Source organism: Mobula birostris, chromosome X (assembly GCF_030028105.1).
Source record: "Mobula birostris isolate sMobBir1 chromosome X, sMobBir1.hap1, whole genome shotgun sequence".
In the NCBI taxonomy this organism is placed as follows: Eukaryota; Metazoa; Chordata; class Chondrichthyes; order Myliobatiformes; family Myliobatidae; genus Mobula; species Mobula birostris.
Window position 1 is genome coordinate 74,502,699 of NC_092402.1, and position 21,917 is coordinate 74,524,615.

General features: G+C 40.7%; 1 protein-coding gene across 5 annotated transcripts in view; it reads right to left on the reverse strand.

Moving 5' to 3' along the window:
* The window catches only part of LOC140191404 (protein TANC2-like), a 745,351-nt gene that overhangs the window by 361,901 nt on the left and 361,533 nt on the right, over positions 1-21,917 (reverse strand). For all 5 annotated transcript variants that reach the window (XM_072248798.1, XM_072248801.1, XM_072248797.1 and 2 more), the window contains one exon: positions 21,573-21,755. In XM_072248798.1, coding sequence (XP_072104899.1) covers positions 21,573-21,755 — 183 coding nt within the window. The remainder of the gene's footprint in view (positions 1-21,572; positions 21,756-21,917) is intronic.

Below are 21,917 nucleotides of genomic sequence, written 5' to 3' on the forward strand. Positions count from 1 at the left end.
GGTCTGACCAGGGTCCTATATAGCTGTAACATTACCTCTCTGCTCCTAAATTCAATTCCACAATTGATGAAGGCCAATACACCGTATGCCTTCTTAACCACAGAGTCAACCTGCGCAGCTGCTTTGAGCGTCCTATGGACTCGGACCCCAAGATCCCTCTGATCCTCCACACTGCCAAGAGTCTTACCATTAATACTACATTCTGCCATCATATTTGACCTACCAAAATGAACCACTTCACACTTATCTGGGTTGAACTCCATCTGCCACTTCTCAGCCCAGTTTTGCATCCTATCAATGTCCCGTTGTAACCTTCAACAGCCCTCCACACTATCCACAACACCCCCAACCTTTGTGTCATCAGCAAATTTACTAACCCATCCCTCCACTTCCTCATCCAGGTCATTTATAAAAATCACAAAGAGTAAGGGTCCCAGAACAGATCCCTGAGGCACATCACTGGTCACCAACCTCCATGCAGAATATGATGCGTCTACAACCACTCTACCTTCTGTGGGCAAGCCAGTTCTGGATCCACAAAGCAATATCCCCTTGGATCCCACGCCTGCTTACTTTCTCAATAAGCCTTGCATGGGGTACCTTATCAAATGTCTTGCTGAAATCCATATACACTACTAGACCCTTTGTCAGAACTGCACAGGAGAGAAAAGAATCTCGTTGAGCTGCAGGTAATATGGGGAACAAAATGTCTCCAATAAGTTAAAACCAGGGTGAGCAAGCTGAGCTTGCTTACAGCTAGCAGCCATACAGAGTAGTTAGAGCTGCGGTTGAATTCAGAAAATGAGGCAGTTCACAATTTAGTCATGCAGGTTCAGAAAGAAACAAACTGCTGGAGGTTAAAATCCTGCATCAAAACTAAGAGTGGAGAGGGGATTCAGCCGGTATAAAGAGAAGGGAGGTAGGCCAGAGATGATTTGTGAATCAAAGGGATGGGTGTAGGATATCAGGGAAATCAACCAGGTGGAAGGAAGGGGAGGAGGAAGTGGAGGAGAAGGGCAAAATGAAACACAGAACAAGGTGGATGATAGATGAATGCTGACAAAATAAAAAAGGAAGATGGAGTGTGGACAGTGAAGGTAGAGAAAAAGACTGGAGAGTGAACACAAAAGCTACCCATTTTAGAGTTTGTTAAGGATGGTAAAAAACGGTAACCATTTGGGGAGAGATGAAAGGCAGAACGGGAGGGCGAATCACTTGTAAAGGCAAGGACTGATCATAGAAACATAGAAAATAGGTGCAGGAGTAGGCCATTTGGCCCTTCGAGCCTGCACCGCCATTCAGTATGATCATGGCTGATCATCCAACTCAGAACCCTGTACCTGCCTTCTCTCCATACCCCCTGATCCCTTTAGCCACAAGGGCCATATCTAACTCCCTCTTAAATATAGCCAATGAACTGGCCTCAACTGTTTCCTGTGGCAGAGAATTCCACAGATTCACCACTCTCTGTGTGAAGAAGTTTTTCCTCATCTCGGTCCTAAAAGGCTTCCCCCTTTATCCTCAAACTGTGACCCCTCGTTCTGGATTTCCCCAACATCGGGAACAATCTTCCTGCATCTAGCCTGTCCAACCCCTTTAGGATTTTATACGTTTCAATTAGATCCCCCCTCAATCTTCTAAATTTCAACGAGTATAAGCCTAGTTCATCCAGTCTTTCATCATATGAAAGTCCTGCCATCCCAGGAATCAATCTGGTGAACTTTCTTTGTACTCCCTCTATGGCAAGAATGTCTTTCCTCAGATTAGGGGACCAAAACTGCACACAATACTCCAGGTGTGGTCTCACCAAGGCCTTGTACAACTGCAGTAGTACCTCCCTACTCCTGTATTCGAATCCTCTTGCTATGAATGCCAGCATACCATTCGCCTTTTTCACTGCCTGCTGTACCTGCATGCCCATTTTCAATGACTGGTGTATAATGACTCCCGGCTCTCGTTGCACCTCCCCTTTTCCTAATCTGCCACCATTTAGATAATAATCTGTTTTCCTGTTTTTGCCACCAAAGTGGATAACCTCACATTTATCCACATTAAATTGCATCTGCCATGAATTTGCCCACTCACCTAACCTATCCAAGTCACCCTGCATCCTCTTAGCATCCTCCTCACAGCTAACACTGCCACCCAGCTTCGTGTCATCTGCAAACTTGGAGATGCTGCATTTAATTCCCTCGTCTAAGTCATTAATATATATTGTAAACAACTGGAGTCCCAGCACTAAGCCTTGCGGTACCCCACTAGTCACCGCCTGCCATTCGGAAAAGGTCCCATTTATTCCCACTCTTTGCTTCCTGTCTGCTAACCAATTCTCTATCCACATCAATACCATACCCCAATACCCTGTGCAATACCGTGTGATCACTGATAAATTGACTTTATCAAGGCAGATGATATATGACCAATTTGATTTTTTTTAAATGGTAACCAAGTATATTAACATGGGCAGTGCAGTAGACACGATTTACATGAACTTTATTTGACAAGGTCTCATGTGGGAGCCATAACCAAAAGATTAGGGCTCATGGGATTCAAGGTAAATTGGTAAATTGGATCCAAAATTGAATTGGCTAATAAGAGACAGTGTGATGGTAGACAGCTTTGGATGTCTGTGATTTTTCACAGGGATCAGTGCTGAGACAATTGCTATTTTTAATATATGTGAATGACTTAGATATGGATGTAGGAAACATGATCAGTAAGTTTGTAGATGACACAAAGATTGGTGGACATGATAATGTGGAGGGCAGTCTTGGGCGACATGGTGAAATCTATGCATTGGTGCAGTGCACTGGTAGATGGAATTCAATCTAGATAAATGTGAGGTCATACTTTTCTAAGACTTCTCATGGTGCTAGGATATACACCATGAATGGTAAAATCATAGGGAATAATGAGGAACAGAGGGACTGGTTTACAAGTCCGAAGATTTTTGAAGGTGACAATGCTGGTAGGTAACTGTGATTAAGGTTCAAAGGTTCATGTTATTGTCAAAGTATGCATGCATAATATAATTCAGATATTTGTCTACTCCAGATAACCATTAAATACAGAAAGACCATGGGTGTTGACAGAAGAGACATCAACTTCCCCCCGGCTTGAAAAAGAAAAGCAACAAGACTTACAGACCACAAAATCCATCCCCCTCGCCCACAGCAAAAAACAGCCACCAAAATAATCAACGATCCTCTATACATAACAATCCCCGGCCTCCCTCACTCGTAGAAAAGGACAGCGACAGTAGCACCAAATCCCCAACCCCCCCACCACCACACACAAAAAATTAACAGATCACCCACCAATCCATCACAAGAAAGAAACCACCACAAAACTGAATGAAACCACTGTAAAGTACAGTCCAATAATCACATAAATCTCAAAATGTGGAAACATCTTTTCGTTGCACACGAGGAGAGCAGCTGCACGAACTCAGTCCTTCCATAAGAGTGACCGCCGACCCGAGTCCTAACACTGCTCAACCGGGGCCAAACTGTATCCGAACCCTAATCTACGGCCAAATGCGCCGATCCAACTATCGACTGTCTTGCACCAAGCAATTGCTGACACCCTCCACATTCACCTCGATCTCAACCTTTCTCGCCACTTTGAGATAGAGTGTTTCATGATCCCGTGCCTCACCTCTGGTCTTTTCCACAAGTCAGCTTGTATTGTCAGACCTTTTAAGACCCCCCCAGTCTCTGATCCCCACGAGGCAGCTCTCCGGACACAGTATAGCGCTGGATCTTTCGACCAAGATTCAAACTGTACATCACTGACTCCAACAGTTTCCGTAACACAATTAAAACAAAAAGAACAAGCAGAAGGCGTAAAAAAAAAGTGCAATAATTGGATAGTTTTGCTATCTGGAAGATGTTGCCCATGGAATCGTCTTTCGCTGGCACCATCTTGACCAGAAGTGGCATATAGGATACTGTAAATCATTAATTAAGGCTTTGAATAGAACAGCAGAGATGTTCTGCACCAATTTTATAAAACATGGAACAGTATAGGCCCTTCACCCTGTGGTGATGTGCCACCCAACGTACACCCATTCAATTATCAATCTACCTCTGCCCAACTACAGAGCCCATAACCCTCCAATTTTCTTACACGTGTGCCCATCTAAGAGTTTCTTAAATTTTCCTAGTGTGTCAGCCTCTATCACCACCCCTGACAGTGTGTTCCAGGCACCAACCACTCTCTGTGTTAAAAAGAAAACTACCTCTGACATCCCCGCTAAAATTTCCCTCCACTGACCTTAAACGGATGTCCTCTGGCTTGGCCACTGCTGCCTGGGGTAAAGTGTTGCTGCCCACTTTATCTATACCTCTTATAAACTCATAGACCTCTATTCTCACTTCTCATCCTCTTTCGGTCTCTTCTGATAACTCCAGAAATAAACATATAGAAATAGATGCCATCTACGAACCCCTAAGAGACAAGGAAAGGAGAACCAAAAGAATTCAAGGGAACTGAAGGAGGCAGCCAATCAGGACAGAGGCAAGTGAATGGGGTGGGGGGGGGAGAACTGTATAAACATGAGCACTCCCAGAGAGAAACACCAACAGCTGCACACTGAGGATGTCACCTCAACTGGTGATGAAACGTCTGCAAGCTAATTGCCAAGCTTGGCGAATACCGCAACATCACTAAAGCCTTAGCTTGCTCAACCAAAATATGCTCTCTAATCCAGGCAGCATCCTGGTAAATCTCCTTTTGCACCCTCTCTGAAGCTTCCACATAAGCTCCTTCCTATAATGAGGCAACCAGAACTGAATGCAATACTCCAAGCATTGTCTGACCAGAGTTTTAGAGCTACAACATAACCTCATAGTTCTTGATCTTCATCCCCCAACTAATAAAGACAAACATACCATATGCCTTCTAAGCCACCCTATCAACTTACATAGGACCTTTGAGGGATCTATAGATGTGGACCTCAAGATCCCTCTGTTCCTCCACATTGCTAAGAATCTTAGGCACATATGTACAGCTGGGGTGCCTGAGACTTTTGCACAGTACTGCAGTTATGTTATGTATTGCACTGTACTGCTGCCACACATGTGAGTGATGATAAACCTGATTCTGAATCGAGTCTCTATTGTAGACTGTGAGTGGGAAGGGGGCAGGGAGAGGGGAATCATGGTTGCAAAAAGGGAAAGGGAGAGGGGAGGGAGCAGGAAGCACTAGAGAGACATTCTGGAATGATCAATAAGTCAAATGTTTGGAATCAAATGAGCTTGCCTGGTGTCTCAGGGCTGGGTGTGTCTGCACCTGCACTACTCCCTACCCCGGCACTCCTTCTCTGCCACCTGTCCCACACCCCTCCCACAGCACTCCACTCTCATCGTTCTCAACATCCCTTGCTCCTGCCAGACTTACAAACTCTCTCTCTACTCCACATTTGACAAATATAGTACTGTGCAAAAGTCTTAGGCACCCTAGCTATATAAAAGTGCCTCAGACTTTTTCACAGTATTGTACATGATAATAGTTTGCCTAAAAGTAATCCTTGGCAAACATCATTTTACTGAAAAAAATCACTGCATAATTCAACAATACAATCAACAGTGATACAGTTAGTAGAGCCACTGCCTTGCAGCTCCAGCGACCCAGGTTCAGTTGTGACTTTTGTCAATGCTTGTGTGTGGAGTTCATGCTTATGAATGTGTGGGTTACCTGTGAGTACTCTAGTTTCCTGTCTCATCCAAAGGACAGGTAGGTTGGGTAACTGGCCGTGTAAATTGCTCCTAGTGTGTAGATGAGTGGTAGAATCTGGGGGTTGTGAATTGAAGAATAAAATGGGAATACTGTGAATGGATGCTGTCTGGTGGCGTAGTGGCATCAGAGCTGGACTTCGGAGTGAAGGCTTTGAGCTTGAATCCAGCTGGCTCCCTTGCACGCTTTCCATCCGTGCTGGGTTGAGCGTCAAGCTAGCAACTCGGCCTCATAAAAATAAGAAAGCCTGCTAAAAAAACGCCGTCATGACGGCGTCCCGATGACTCCACTCGGAGTTAAGGGCTTAAAAAAAATACTGTGAATGGATAGCTAGAAAGTTGGCACGGACTCAGTGGACCAAACTGCCGGCCACAGTTATACTCTATTGTTTAACTTGATTCAGTGGATTGCTATTAGATATGGCATGTCTTGAAAATGTCTGCCAATCAGTCAAGCTGACATTTAAGATATTCTCCTTGACTGACTCCCCAAATCACATATGGTCCTTTATGTCAATAAAATCTCTGGCAATTTAAAGGAATATAGAAAACACAGCAGGACAATTAGCCTCTTAAAACTGCTCTGCCATTCTTTCTCGATCCCCTTAACTTCATTATTATTTAAATCTGCTTCAGTTTTCTTTTGAATGACTCAATAAAGAAAAATATGCATTAAATGGTGATAGATTTTGCCTCCATAATTAGTCGAATACATTACAAAATTGTTTTGCTAAGTAATTAAAAACACTTCTAAATTTCAATTAAAGGTGGTACAATGGTGTAGCTGTTTTCTTCGATGATCTGTGTAGTGTTTACACACTTTTTCTGAAATTATGCAGGTTTCCCCCAGGCGCTCCAGTTTCCTCCCATTTGGGTAAATTAGTTATATAAATTACCCCCAATGTGAAGGTGAGTACCAGGATCTGGGATGAGTTGATGGGAATGTGAAGAAATTAAACAGGATTAGGATCGAAGGGTGCCCAATGGCCCATACCGATTTGCTGCTGTGCCTGGGTGAGGCAAGAGATAAAGAGAACCACAAGTTGCATGCATTGCAAACCACTCAGAGAGGGAAGCAGAAAAAGTTAACATTGACTGCATATGCTTATTTTTGTAAATGATTGTGTAACATTATGCTGAATATAAATGATTAATTAGTAGAATAATTTAACATATGCAGTTATTTTTGTAAGAGGTTCACTACTTTTCTTTAGAAAGAGAAAAATGATGAATATTGGGTGTGTACGCACATTTGGACTGATTTTTGATTCATTAACAAGAGCTATTCAGTATTGATTATCTTTGTTAAAGAACATTTGATTAGAAGTTCTATCCATACTACCTACTGAATTGAACTACAGTTTTGCAGAATTATGGATACTACAGTATTGATATTTGTTCAGTTATCCTAATTAACTCCCAACTTGTAGCAAGTCAAGTACAATAAAAAATAAAAACAAATAACCAAAGGGTGAGTGGCGGGGTGGAGATACGTCTCTACCAAAGGAGGTGTAAGGCGCTCCTTCCCTCCGCTAGCCTGCAGATCACCCTTGGGTAAGGTGTAGCACCTGCTTAGCTCCCCCCCCCCACCTGATCAGGGTCACGTGAAGCCATGGGAGCAGGTAGTGGTGGATGTTCATATGAGCAGCCATGCATATCACAGGTCCTGGTTATACGACCACCAATGCCAGACACACAATAATAGCTGGGGCCACCTGTCTTGTAAAGACACTGCTCAGAAGAAGGCAATGGGAAACCACACCTGTAGAAACATTTGCCAAGAACTATCATGATCACCCACATCGTAGACCCGGCACATAATTAATGAACCAACCAAAGGATCAAGAGACCATGGTCCCATATGTATACTGACAGTAGAAATAAGAAGAGCTACTCCTGCACGGCTTAATGAAAAAAGGCAGGAATTAAACATTTGTCAGGGTGGATGTGATAATGGCATTTCCCCTGGCTGCAGTATCTAGAATCAGGGGTCAGAGTCCCAAAATAAGGGGTTTTCCAGTCAGCACAAAGATGCAAAAAAGTTTCTGTATCCAGACGCTGGTGAATTTTCATAATTCTCTGCAGCAGAGGACTTCAGAGGATTCAATCGTCAAGTATACTTAAGGTTGAGATCAAAGGATTTTTTAGATATTAAAGGAATCAGGGGATAATGGGTTAGTCAGGAAGGTGGCATTGAGGTAAAAGATCATCCACAATCTTAAGTGAATGTCAGAGAAGACATGAGAAGCCTAATTCTATTTCTCATGATCTTATGTATCAAAGGAGCTCAAAAGTAAACCACAAAAATAATATTGTTCCTTCGAATCCATTAGCACCTGAGTGCAATTATAGTTATCTATTTCTTTTTTTCTTTTCAGTTAGATTTTTAGCTACAAAAGGCACAATGACCAGATCATGCTTCAGACTTATGGGAGCAGTTGAGTCAATTTAACACCATTGTATGACAGAACCACATTGCTTAATTTAATCAAAAGGTTAGCTACTTATAAAGTTCAAATTGGGTTATTTCATCTGTTACCCATGAACACCATGCTCATTCCAAGAGCAAATTAAAAGTGTTTCAGTGATTTACACGAAGAGCAAATAGTAATAACGTTAAACTAAACTGGCTCTGGAGATCACACTATAAATGTGGCAACAGAGAGCCTCACAGTAACAGGTAGAGGATCTGTACCATTGTAGCAGTGAGTTGCATGGCGACTGAAATTCAATCCCTCTCACTTCATCACATGCATTTATTCAAATAATGGATAAAACTTCACAAAGCAGCAAGTATGCCACATTTTATTCAATCATTTTCCACATATCTTAGGAGTATATCAGAATAATACAGTTCAGGGTGGTTATATTTGGAGCCTTTAGAGATTTGACTCCAGTTTTGCAAATACTATCAGTCTTATTGTGATGAAACTATCAAATAGTAAAAATGAAAAATTTTCCATTGCCAATTAGTGCTCAATAGAGTCTGTCCTGAGAACTTTTCATTATAGGACCTAACAATAGTCAAGAATTCAACAACTCCTTGATACAAGAGATGCATAACTCAGATTTCTAAATGCTGTCTTGTGTTGGAATAGAAATCAACTGCTACGCGAAAAAGAAGTATTGGTTCATTTGCAGCAATATTAGATATTAGCTTTCTGATGCTCTTTGAATGAATCCAGTTTATAATATGTGTTTGCTTAAGCACTACTAATTCAAAGGGGTAGAGATAGTCTGGCAATTATGGCCCATTCTTCATTGCCATTGAGAAGTGTTCTTGCTGAACACTGTCCACAATAAGTAACTTATTCCATGATGTGAATTGTGCATTGTTTCCTCAAACGACATCGGATTTATTTTCAGAAATAAATTCTGTGGGGACAGCATGCTGTATCGGTATTTTTGTATTTTTATTTTATTTCACAATACTGTGTGGAGTAGGCCCTACTGGCCCTTTGAGCCACGCCACCTCAACAACCCTGATTAACTCTAACCTAATCATGGGACAATTTACAACGACCAATTAAGCTACCACGTAGGTCTTTGGACTGTGGGAGGAAATCAGTGAACCCAGGGAAAACGCATGTATTCCACAGGGAGGCCATACAAAGACTCCTTACAGAATGGCGCCAGAATTAGCAACTAGTTTTTCAACATACCACTTAAATAACCATTTGCAATAAATTTGTAACACTTGCAACTAATTATCCTTGGAGAATATACTTCATTAAGTTAAAGAACATGAGGCAAAATCCAAGGAGCAGCAACTTTTCCTCTGGTTATTGTGAATCAGAAATAACTTTTATTTTTAATGATTTTGTTAATTTAGCATGCATTGTGTTACACTGTAAATCCCAGGCAGGATAGGACATTTACTGAAAACCCTATTAAAACCCCCTTTTCTCCATAAAACAGAATAATCTTATTTCAATACTTGTTTCTACTATAATGTGAGACACATCAGATACCTGGGTTACAAACCCCAACATATTCAATCAAACAGGTTCAGCAGCAATAATGCTTGCTGGTTATGATCTTAAAAAAAAAGTCTGCAGTAAACCCAGAAACAAGGCAAAAACATCTCCACTGCTAGGCAGCTTTAAAAGCAAAGAGTCTAAATTCACCTGCTCATCCAAAATATACCATGTACTTTTGGATACTTTGAATGGAATTGATGCCATTTGCACTGAAATCAACATTCTTTACTATATAATGTTGCTTTCTACTACCTACTCACTAAACTAATGTTTCAACATAGTAACTTTGTTCTTACCTATTTCTTTGTATTATTTCCTCCACTCCACAACTTCTGGTTCTGCTGTTATGGGCAGGGTAAACCAGTTTGTCATAATCACCATTACCTTGTCCCTTTAGGACAGGTCACGTTTCCAGCTTTGTGAGAAACATAATGTATGCAATTGCTCATTATAACTCAATCCTGCACTCCTTCAATCATTCCAATTGTTGCTTTCTGTTCACTTTTAATGATTGCAATAACCTTCCTTACTGCAGCAATTAAAAGGATTGTACTCGAAACGTAATCAGATTACAGACCTAAGAAATTCTAGGATTTCCTGCTTTGCCTCTATTCATCCTCATAGATTATCACAATATCTTATCTAATTCACTCAGTGCATCACTGCCAAGGCTTCAATTTAATTGTCTAATGCAAGGTTTCAACTCAAAATGTCAGTACATCCTTTCTGCCCACAGATGCTGTTTGACACATAAGTTTCTCCAGCAGATTTTTCGTTGCTTTGACTTAGGGTTCTACTTTTTCCAAATAAAGTTTATTTCTAGATTTTAATCCTCATATCAAATACTTGCACTTCTCTGCATGGAATTTCATCTGGCACACGGCTTGATGGATTAGGGGGGACCTCACTGAAACCAATCAAATATTGAAAGGCCTAGACAGAGTAGATGTGGAGAGCATGCTTCCAATAGTGGGGGAGTCAAGGACTAGATGGCACAGCCTCAGAATAGAGGGACATCACTTTAGAACAGAGACGAGCAGGAATTTGTTTAGTCAGCAGGTGGTGAATCTGTAGAATTCATTGCCACAGACAGCTGTGGAGGTCAAGTCGTTTGGTATATTTAAAGCAAAGGTTGATAGGTTCTTGATTAGTAAAGGTGTCAAAGGTTACGGGGAGAAGGCAAGAGAATGTGGTTGAGAGGGATAATAAATCAGCCATGAAGTAATGGTGGAGCAGACTTGATGGGCCAAATGGTCTAATTCTGCTCCTATGTCTTACGGTCTTCCAAATTTGCCAATATTACTCAAATCCTCTTGTCATTTATACTTTTTAGATCTGCGGGTTACCAACAAACTTCTAATGTAGAGCAATGGGTGTAACTCAGCCAAACACACAAATTTCAAATTTAACGTGAGCTCCGACAGTAAAGGTCCATATTGAAATTCTGAAAAACATGGACCACTTCTCATATCTCAGAAGCAACTTCTACGAGAAGGCAGGCATTGATAATGAAAAGTCATCACCATCTTCAATTGAGGAAATGGACGTTTAAAGGTTAGGACCTTGGACATGGCATAACATTTGTGGTTTCCTGGGCAGCAATAACCTGTGCCCTCCTATTTTTCTGAATACTGGCCCACTTACTAATGACATGTGAACACACTTGAAAATATCGCCAATGCCATCTTGGCAATATTCTCCAAAGTCACCAGAAAAAAAAGCAAACCAATGTCAATGTCCTCTCCTATGTCACAATTTTCATAACTGGGATAACCTACAACAAAAGCCAAATGCAACAGGTTTAGATTGCAGGCACATTCAGTAATATAATTACTCATGCTCAAGTCATAAGCAGTTGGTAGAACATTACCATAGCTCTAATATTCCTTTGTATTTCAACAACCTGATCAAGTCAGATGGCAAATAAAAATACTAAATGCTAGAAATATTCAGCAGGATCAGTCAGCATCTCTACAGAAGGAAACATTGAAGTAGCACGTAAATAACATTTACAGATAAATGTCACTGACCTGAGAAACTTTACCTCCATTTCTCTCCACACATGCAGCCTGACCTACTGAATATTTCCAACCACGTGTCCAACCACGTTTACTGGCATAATTTACATATTACTATTTAACTATTTATGGTTCTATTACTATTTATTATTTATGGAGCAACTGTAAAGAAAACCAATTTCCCCCGGGATTAATAAAGTATGACTATGACTAAGACTATGACTATGTTTATTTCAGATTTCAGTAACTGTAGAATTTTGCTTTTCTATTCTCAGAAAGCAGGCTGCATGACTAATTAGGATGTTGGCAAAACCTATGAGATCACTGCTCCCAACTTGCATCAAAGATACACTTCATAAATCTTACTTAAAATGAAATAACATTTCCTTATATGAAAGATTCAGACTCATTAGTTCCAATAGTTAAACAATAACCAAAGCATGCAAAAGCATTGATTATTCAATCTTAGCAAAGTGAACCTAACAAGCACTTACAATAGCTCTTAATAAATGAAAGGTTAGAATCTGATAATAAAGAAATACAATACTGTGCAAAAGTCTGAGGTACATATACAGTATATAGTTACAGTGCCTAAGACTTTTGCACAGCACTGTAGCAATTTTATTTATTGCACTTTTCTGCTGCAAAAAAAATTCATGACATATGTGAGTGATGATAAATCTGATTCTGATATGGGTCTCTATTATGGATTGACAGTGGGTGGGGGCAGGAAGAGGGAAATCACTGCATCAAAATTTGCCTACCATTATACCTCATAAGGGTCAAAGTTCCATTAGCTTTCCTAATAATTTCCTGTATCTGCATAATAACATTCAGTATTTCACATTCCCTTAAAGTCTCACTCCACTTAAATGAGTTGTTTTTTTTATTCTTCCTTCTAAAGAGGATATCCTCCTGTTTTTCCCCAATTATTTTCTCTCCGTTAATTTTCTGCCCATTTAGTTAAATTATCTATATTCTTTTGCAAACTCTTTATGTCCTCCATAAAAAGTGATCACTCACCTACTTTTGCATCATCAGCAATTTTGGTTACAGTACAATTAAATCCATTTGTCACCCAAGACACTAAAATATCTTGAGGCATTTGGTTCCTCAGACTTCCAAATGCTCTGTTGCACTGAAGGAGTGGCAAATCACATCATCAATGTCAGTCTTTGTGAAAAGGTACTGACTTATTTAACTGCCTAGCTTACAACCAAAATACAACCTGAAAAAAAAGCAACACATCTGAATGTTGAACCCAGACTTGAGCTCAGAGCTGCTATAAAACACACAAATTACAGACACACGCTAATTTATCCAAGTCTATTGGTATGATGGAACAATGAAGCATGTTGGAGGTTTCATGAAGACTGTGGATCAAAATGGACCCAAGTCAAAATTTGTGGTATCACAACTATTCGCATTCTGAATAAATAAGTACACATTTCCACTGTGGAACCTTGCAAAATAATGATTAGTACCTATATTAAAAAAAACATAATTTGTTTGGATTGTTAACTGCTTTTGAGGTAAGAAAATGAAATACACAAGGCAAACATCATGGGCGATGGCTACCTAGTGGTTCAGAAAATTGGATGTAAATGGAGCAATTGTCATTTTGTCAACAGTGCTATCAAGCAATATTTATTCAACAAACAACCTATTCACTGGTGCCTAGTTTGGGTTTGTGAGGAACCAAATGTATCAGACATGTTGGGTCCAAACATGGACCAAAGAGATAAATTGTAGCTATAAGGTGAATGTGATTGCACTTAACATCAAAATAGCATTTGACCAAGTGTGGTTTAATTAGTTCAGAGGGAAAAGCAATGGGTGAAGATACATGTTGCACAAAAGAAGCAGCTGGGATTGTTGGAAGTCAATCATCCAAGACAAGTATATCACTACAGTCCCTCAGGTCAGTTTTCTGAGCTCAAACATCTTCAGCTGCTTCAGTGAATGTCAAAAGTAGAGATGACTGCACAATGTTCAATTCTACTCTCAACTCCTTATCAAATAACACACTCTATGCCTGCATAAGCAAGAAATAGACCATATTCAGCAATAGGTTGATAAGCTACATGTAACATCTATGCCACAAAAGTGCTGAGCAATGATCGGTTACAATAAGAATGTCCAGCAAACTATTGTTAACATTCAAAGGCAATACCCTCTCCAAGTGCATCACCACTGAATCCTAAGGGATCATCACGACTCAAAATCTCATCTGCTTTAGCCATATGAAAACTGTTGCTACAAAAGCAATTGGGTTTCCTGTAGCAATGACTCCTAACTGCCCAAGATCTTTATAATATCTGCAAGGCACAAGTGAAGAGTATTCTATCCACTTGCATGGATGAATGTAGCTCCAACAATTCTCAAAAGTCAACACCATCAAGGACAAAGAAGCCTATTTGTTTGGTGCATCATCAACAATTTATACCAGGGGTGACAAACCTTTTTCAGATGAGTGCCTAAACTAGCAATAATCTAAAAAACTCTCTCCATGCCATGGTAATTTTGAGCACAGATTTTATCACTGATTAATGAATTACTGACAATATTTATGGATATTTTTAAGGAAAAAGGATGAGTCCTATTACTTACGTACGTGTACTCATTGTTTTACTATTAATAAAAGTGTAACAGAAACAAACTGATATAAATGAATATTGTAGAAAACCTGTTCATAAATTATTCAATTTGATATTTTAAAAAGACAAATAAAAAATAACATCATTTCTAAATAGTATGGTTATTGTACGTCATACATGATGTAAGAAATGTGAACGTGAAAATATAAGTTTTGATGCTTATTCACAAAAGATCAAGGAATGAAAATAAACATACTTTAATCTCAGTGAGACTTTTATTGCTACATTAACGATGACAAATATTTTATATCCACTTTGTAAATGGTTGTTTTGAGAGCTATGCATGTAGCACTAGTTCCATCAGTAAGTCTACTCTTATAATTAGACATGATCAAGTTTATCACTGAAAACAATGATTTATATAAATATGTCGATGAAAATACTGTTAATATTGAAAGATTTTTCAGACTGTTAAAAGTTTCAGGAATGGAAATCTAGAGCTTCAGAAACTCATTGTTAGTAGCTTCATGCTTTGATCCAGTCACTAACTGATCTCTTTTAATATTTTCTAGTTCAGTTCATAAGTCGGCAAATTGAGCTGCTTTGTAAATCAATCAATGGCATTTCAAAATTATCCAAATTAATTCAATGCAACATTTCCAAATTCAGTTTGTGCAATGTTTCAGTCTGCACACTTGATAGATTTTAGTTTCTGAAAATGACACGAACTTAGTGAATCTTAAAAAAAATTGTTCAGTAGTTTGACCAATGATACTCAAAAATGGCATTGAAGGTGATGAATGACTATCCATGCAGGGATTTAAACAACTGTCATATGTTTCTTTAGGTTTTGCAAAGTGCCATTTTTGGTATCACTGTTAAATACTTTCAGTTTGAGTTCAAAGGCTTTTATATTATCAAATATAACATTAAATGTATGCCAGATTCCTGCAACTTGGTATTCAGGTCATTTAAATGTGAGGAGAAATCTGTGAAAGATACCAGTCTAAGAATAAGGCCATTAAACCACAAGACATAGGAGCAGAATTAGGCCATTGGGCCCACCGAGTCTGCTCCGCCATTTCAACATGGCTGATCCATTTTCCCCTCGCAGCCCCAATCTTCTGCCTTCACCCCCTATCCTTTCATGCCCTCAAAAATCTATCAATCTCTGCCTTAAATATACCCAATGACTTGGCCTCCATAGCCAGCTGTGGCAGCAAATACTTCCTCATCTCTGTTCTAAATGGACACCCCTCAATTCTGAGGCTGTGTCCTCTAGTCTTAAGACTCCCCCGATATAGGAAACATCCTTTCCGCATCAACTCTATCGAGGCCTTTCAACATTCGATCATTCAATAGGTTTCAATGAAATCCACCCCACCCCCTGCCCCAATTCTTCTGAATTCCAGTGAGTACAGGCTCAGAGCCATCAATCTGTCCTAATATCCTAACCCTTTCAATTCTGGAATCATTCTCATCAACCTCCTCTGAATCCTCTCCAATATCAGCACATCCTTTCTAAGATAAGGGGCCCAAAACTGCTCACAATGCTCCAAGTGAGGCCTCACCAGTGCCTCCCAAAGCCTCAATATTACATCCTTGTTTTAACATTCTATTCCCCTCAAAATGAATGTTAACATTGCATTTGTCTTCCTCACCACAGACTCAACCTGTAAATTAGCCTTTTTGGAATCCTGCACAAGGACTCCCAAGTCCCTTTGTACCTCAGGTTTTTAAATATCACTCCATTTAGAAAATAGACAACATTTTTATACCTTCTACCAAAGTGCATGAACATACACTTCCCAACGCTGTATTCCATCTTCCACTTCTTTGCTCATTCTCCTAATCTGCCTAATCCCTCTGCAGACTCCCTATTTCCTCAAAACTACCCGCCCCTCAATCTATCTTCATATCGTATGCAAACTTTGCAACAAAGCCATTAATTCTATCATCCACATCATTGACATATAACGTAAAAAGAATAGGTCCCAACACAATTACCAGCACCTACCAGAAAAGTCTCCCTTTATTCTCACTCTTTACCTCTTGCCAATCAGCCACTGTTTTATACATGCTAGAATCTTTCCTATAATACCACGGTCTCATAGTATGTTAAGCAGCCTCATATGTGGCACCTTGTCAAAAGCATTCTGAAAATCCAAGTACACAACATCAACCGATTCACCTTTGTCTATCCTGCTTGTTATTTCTTCAAAGAATTCCAACAGATTTGTCAGGCAAGGTTTTCCCTTGAGGAAACCATGCTGACCACGTCCTACTTTATCACGTGCCTCCTAGTACCCCGAAAACACATCCTTACTAATCAATTCCATCTTCCAAACCAGAAGTAAGACTAACTGGGCTATAATTTATTTTCTTCTGCCTCTCTTCCTTCTTGAAGACTGCAGTGACATTTGCAATTTTTCAGTCATGGAGAAGTACAACACAGAAACAGGCCCTTCAACCCATCTAGTCCATGCCAAAACCATTTAAACTGTCTACTTTCATTGACCAGCATCAGGATCATAGACCTACATATCCCTACTATCCATGCACCTCTCCGAACTTCTCTTCAACGTTGAAAATGAGCTCACACGGACCACTTGTGTTAGCAGCTCATTCCACACTCTCACGACCCTCTGAGTGAAGAAGTTTTCCTTCATGTTCCCCTTAAACTTCTCCCCTTTACTCCATAAGCCATGACCTCTGGTAGTAGTCCCACCCAACCTTACTGGAAAAAGTCTGCATGCATTTACCCTATCTGTACCCCTCATAATTTTGTATACCTCTATCAATTATTCTCTTAAACTTCTTATGTTCTAAAGAATATATTCCTAACCTATTTAATCTTTTCTTATAACTCAGGTCCTCGTCTGTTGCTTGCAGCATCTGAGAGATAGTTCGCGGTAAAAAAAATACGTACACCTTGAATGTGGATTACACCTTGGTCGAGTGGTTGAATCAGCGATGTTGTGTTAAGCGGCAGGAAACGCACTGTTATGTTAGGATGAATGCTGTCCAAATGTTTAGGATGGGCTAGCGCATTGTCAAGCAACAAAAGAACTTTAAAGGCAAGATTCTGTTCCTGGCAGTAGCGTCCCACAGCTGTGTTACTTTCCACTGATGCTGCGCTGTTTATAATTTCCAACTTTTTTTCAAGTGTTAAGGCGGTTCTCTGCCGTTCGGCTGACGGCCCAAGACATGACACCGGACGCTTAGGAGGCATAATTAAATATTTCAAGCACAAAATCACTGCACCGTAGGTAAAACCAACAAAAGTTTAAGATCGCACATCCACACCTTGCCAAAACCAATGTGAGAGTGGTGGGAATGAAATTGTGAGGTGTGCGCATGTGACTTGTATTGGCGGGAAGGCAGTGCTCCTCGCATAACTGTGAATTTTGGACGCATATAATGAGACCTTGGTAGAAATAGGTTCCTCACATAACTATAACGAGGATAGGGTGTACTTCTTCTTTGGAATGTATCTATTCTGCGCCTTCCAAATTGCTCACAGAAATACCAGCCATTGCTACTCTGCTGTCATTCCTCCTTGTGTCCCCTTCCAATCAACTTTGGCCAGCTCTTCTCTCATGCCTCTGTAATTCCCTTTACTCCACTGTAATACTGATACATCTGACTTTAGCTTCTTCCTCTTAAATTGCAAGGTGAATTCTATCATATCATGATCACTGTCCCTAAGGGTTCCTTTATCTTAAGCTCTCTGATCAATTGTGGTTCATTGCACAACACCCAGTCCAGAATAGCTGATCCCCTGGTGAGCTCAATCACAAGCTGCTCTAAAAAGCCATCTTGTAGGCACTCTCTAAATTCCCTTATTGGAATCCCGCACCAATTTGACTTTCCCAATTTACCTGCATATTGAAATACCCCATAACTGTTGTAACATTGTTCTTTTCACATGCATTTTCTTTCTCCTGCTGTAATTTGTAGCCCACATCTTTGCTACTGTTCGGAGGCCTGTATAAAACTCCCATTAGGGTCTTTTTACACTTGCAATTCCTTAGCTCTACTCACAATGATTCAACACCTTCTGACCCTATGTTACCTCTTTTGAATGATTTGATTTCATTTCTTACCAAGAGAGTTACCTCACCCCCCTGCCTACCAGTCTGTCCTTTTGATATAATAGCTTGGACGTTAAGCTCCCAACTACAATCTTCTTTCAGCCACGATTCAGTGATGCCTACAACATCGTACATACATGCCAAGCTGTAACTGTGCTACAAGTTCACCTATCTTATTCTCCCTACTGTGTGCATTCAAATGTAACACCTTCAGTCCCGTATTCATCACCCTTTTGACTTTGTCCACCTTTTATAGTGCAACTCACCCTGTCAGCTGCAATTTTGTCTTATCATCAGCCTCACCTTGCTAACAGTCTTACTGCACGCTGCCTCTGGTTGCAAATCAACTGCTCATCTTCAGCCCTATTGCTCTGGTTTCTATTACCCTACCAAATTTGTATAAACCGTCCTTGAAAGCTCAAGCAAACCTGCCCACAAGGATCACACACAGAATGCTGGAGAAACGCAGCAGGCCAGGCAGCATTTATGGAAAAAGGTAAACAGCTGACGTTTCAGGCCAAGGCCCTTCATCAGAACTGGATAAAAGATGAGAAGTCAGAATTAGAAGGTGCGGGGGGGGGGGGGGGGGGAGGAAGAAGAACAAGGTAGGAGGCTATATAAATGAAAGTGGGAAAGAGGGAGGGGTGAAGTAAAGAACTGGGACGTTGATTGGTAAAAGAGCTAAAGGCTGGAGAAGGGAGAATCTGATAGGAGAGGGTAGAAGACCATGGACGAAACAAAAGGGTGAGGAGCACCAGAGGGAGGCGATGGGCAGGTAAGGAGATAAAGTGAGAGGGGGAGATGGGAATGGGGAATGCTGAAGGGGGGGGGTAATTACCAGAAGTTTGAGAAATTGATGTCATGCCATCAGGTTGAAGGCTACCCAGACGGAATATAAGATGTTGCTCCTCCAACCTGAGTGTGGCCTCATTGCAGCAGTACAGGAGGCCATCAATTGACATGTCGGAATGGTAATAGGAAGTAGAATTGAAATTGGTGGCCACTGGGAGATCCTGCTTTTTCTGGTGGATGGAGCGTAGGTACTCCGCAAAGCAGTCTCCCAATCTACGTCAGGTCTTACTGATATACAGGAGGCCACATCGGGAGCACCAGACACAGTATATGACTCCAACAGACTCACAGGTGAAGTGGCGCCTCACCTGGCATGATAGCTTAGGGCCCTGAATGGTAGCGACAGAGGAGGTGTAGGGGCAGGTGTGACACATATTCTGCTTGCAAGGGTTAGTACCAGGAGGGAGATCAGTGGGGAGGAATGAATGGACAACTGAGTGACATTGCGATTCCTGCAGAAAGCAGAAAGTGGAGGCAAGGGAAAGGTATGCTTGGCGATGGGATCCTGTTGGAGATGGCAGAAGTTACAGAGAATTATGTGCTGGACATGGAGGCTCGTGGAGTGGTAGGTGAGGACAAGAAGAATCCTATCCCTGGTGGGGTGGTGGGAGGATGGGGTGAGCACAGATGTGCCCAAAACAGGGCCTCTCCTTGCTAGCTGCCTCTGTAAACCAACTACCCCATCCTCAGCTCTAACATTCCAGATCACATCACCCTGAGAACTTAGTTTAAACCCTCCCGAACATCTTTTGCACACCTGCTCACAAAGATATTGGACGCCCTCGGGTTCAGGTGTAACCCATCCCTTTTGTGCAGGTCATAGCTTAGAGATCCCAATGATCAAGAAATCTGAAACTCTACTCCATGCACCAGCTTCCACACGATATCATATAATTCTTGACAAGAAAATTTTTCATTTGCAAAGAATAGATGCATTTCATCACGCAAGAAATCATTTAAGGACAGAACCTCTACCAAGCCAATTGTTGTACATTAGTCCTGTGCTCACGGAATTCACCTGAGTAATTTATGAAATTGTTTTTTTCTAAAGCACATCCCCAGAAATGAATTAATTACCATAGTTACAATTTTTATTGCTTCAAGTTCCTTAAGGGCAGCTTTTGCGCACACATGTACTGTACAATGAAAGCCGATCAGTGGATATTCAAAGAATTTTGCAAATAGATTGACAAAACCTGCTATTTTGCCAATCATGCTGGGTTCATCACCAGTTGTCACAGAAATGCCATGATGGTGTAGCAGTTAGTTATTACAGCTTGGGACATCGGACTTCAATTGTGGCATCGTCCGTAAGGAGTTTGTACATTCTTCCTGTGACTGAGTAGATTCCTCCGGGTGCTCCGGGTGTTCTGACATACCAGTTGGTAGGTTAATTGGTCATTGTAAATTGTCCCGTGATTAGGCTAGGGTTAATTGAGGTTGTGGGGTTGCAAGGGCAGCATGGCTGGGAGGGCTGGGAGACCCTATTCTGTTCTGTATAGATAATTAAGATAAATAAATAAAACAAAACAAAACTATTTTTGAGAGGTTAACTTGTCACGTGCTTTTGCAACTGTTTAGCTGGTGCCAAGCTGGCATGAGACATTTCCTGTGAAAACAGCTCACTGCTCTCTCACTATAAAAAAAATCATTCACTGCTTCATTTGACAGTAAAGATGATCATTATGTATCTTTTCTATTATGGGTGGAGTTTAAAGAATGGAGGAGCAGCACTGCATGCAACAACATTTTTGAGTGTGCCATATGTTTGCCAACCCTGACTATACAATCATTACTTCCGCCAACGGTGCACTGCGGCTGCAGTATATACCTAATGCAATGAAGATTTTTGCACATGCTATTCCAACAGAACCTCCCAAACTACAACCTCTATCATAAAGAAGGACAAGTACAGAGGGTGCTTAGAGATACAACCACCTGCAAGATCACTTCTAAACTGTATACCTAATTTATCAATAATTTGCCAGTCCTTCAACATTGCACTCTTTCAACTCCTCACACAACAGCAATCAGGAAGTACTTTCACCAAAATAACTGAAGCCATTCAAAGTGGCAGCTCATCACCACTGTACCAAGAGCAATATCCATAAATTAAATATGGATATTAGTAAATGCACAAATTCTAAAACTTAACTGGCATGCTAAACATGATAAAACTCCTCATGAATGCATTCAGCCCACCATTAAATTCCCCAGTGTGTATATGATACAATTTCAGAAACACAAAATGACATTTACACATTATGTTGCATTCCTCCGGAAATTAGCATGTTACCTGTTATTTTCTTTACAGGTTGAAGACGGACACTGATAGATTGGTGTGTGAGCAGCGGAGAAGAGGGGAGGGAGCGGGACATTCCTTCCATTATCCGAATATGCTGCATTCCTTCCGAAACTGGCAGGGATGGGACAGCGTAATCTGGTTCAAAAGCAGAGTCGTTCTCTGTACTGGACACACCTTATTTAAAAAAAAGAATAAGAATTTAGCCAGAAAATATTTGTAATATTCTTTCTTAATCTCTGTAACTGATACAGTGGAGCAACAGAAGGTTAGTGACTGACTACAAAAGGTTTAAGTGCCACCACTTTGGGTTAAGTGCATTTAGCACCATTTGATTAT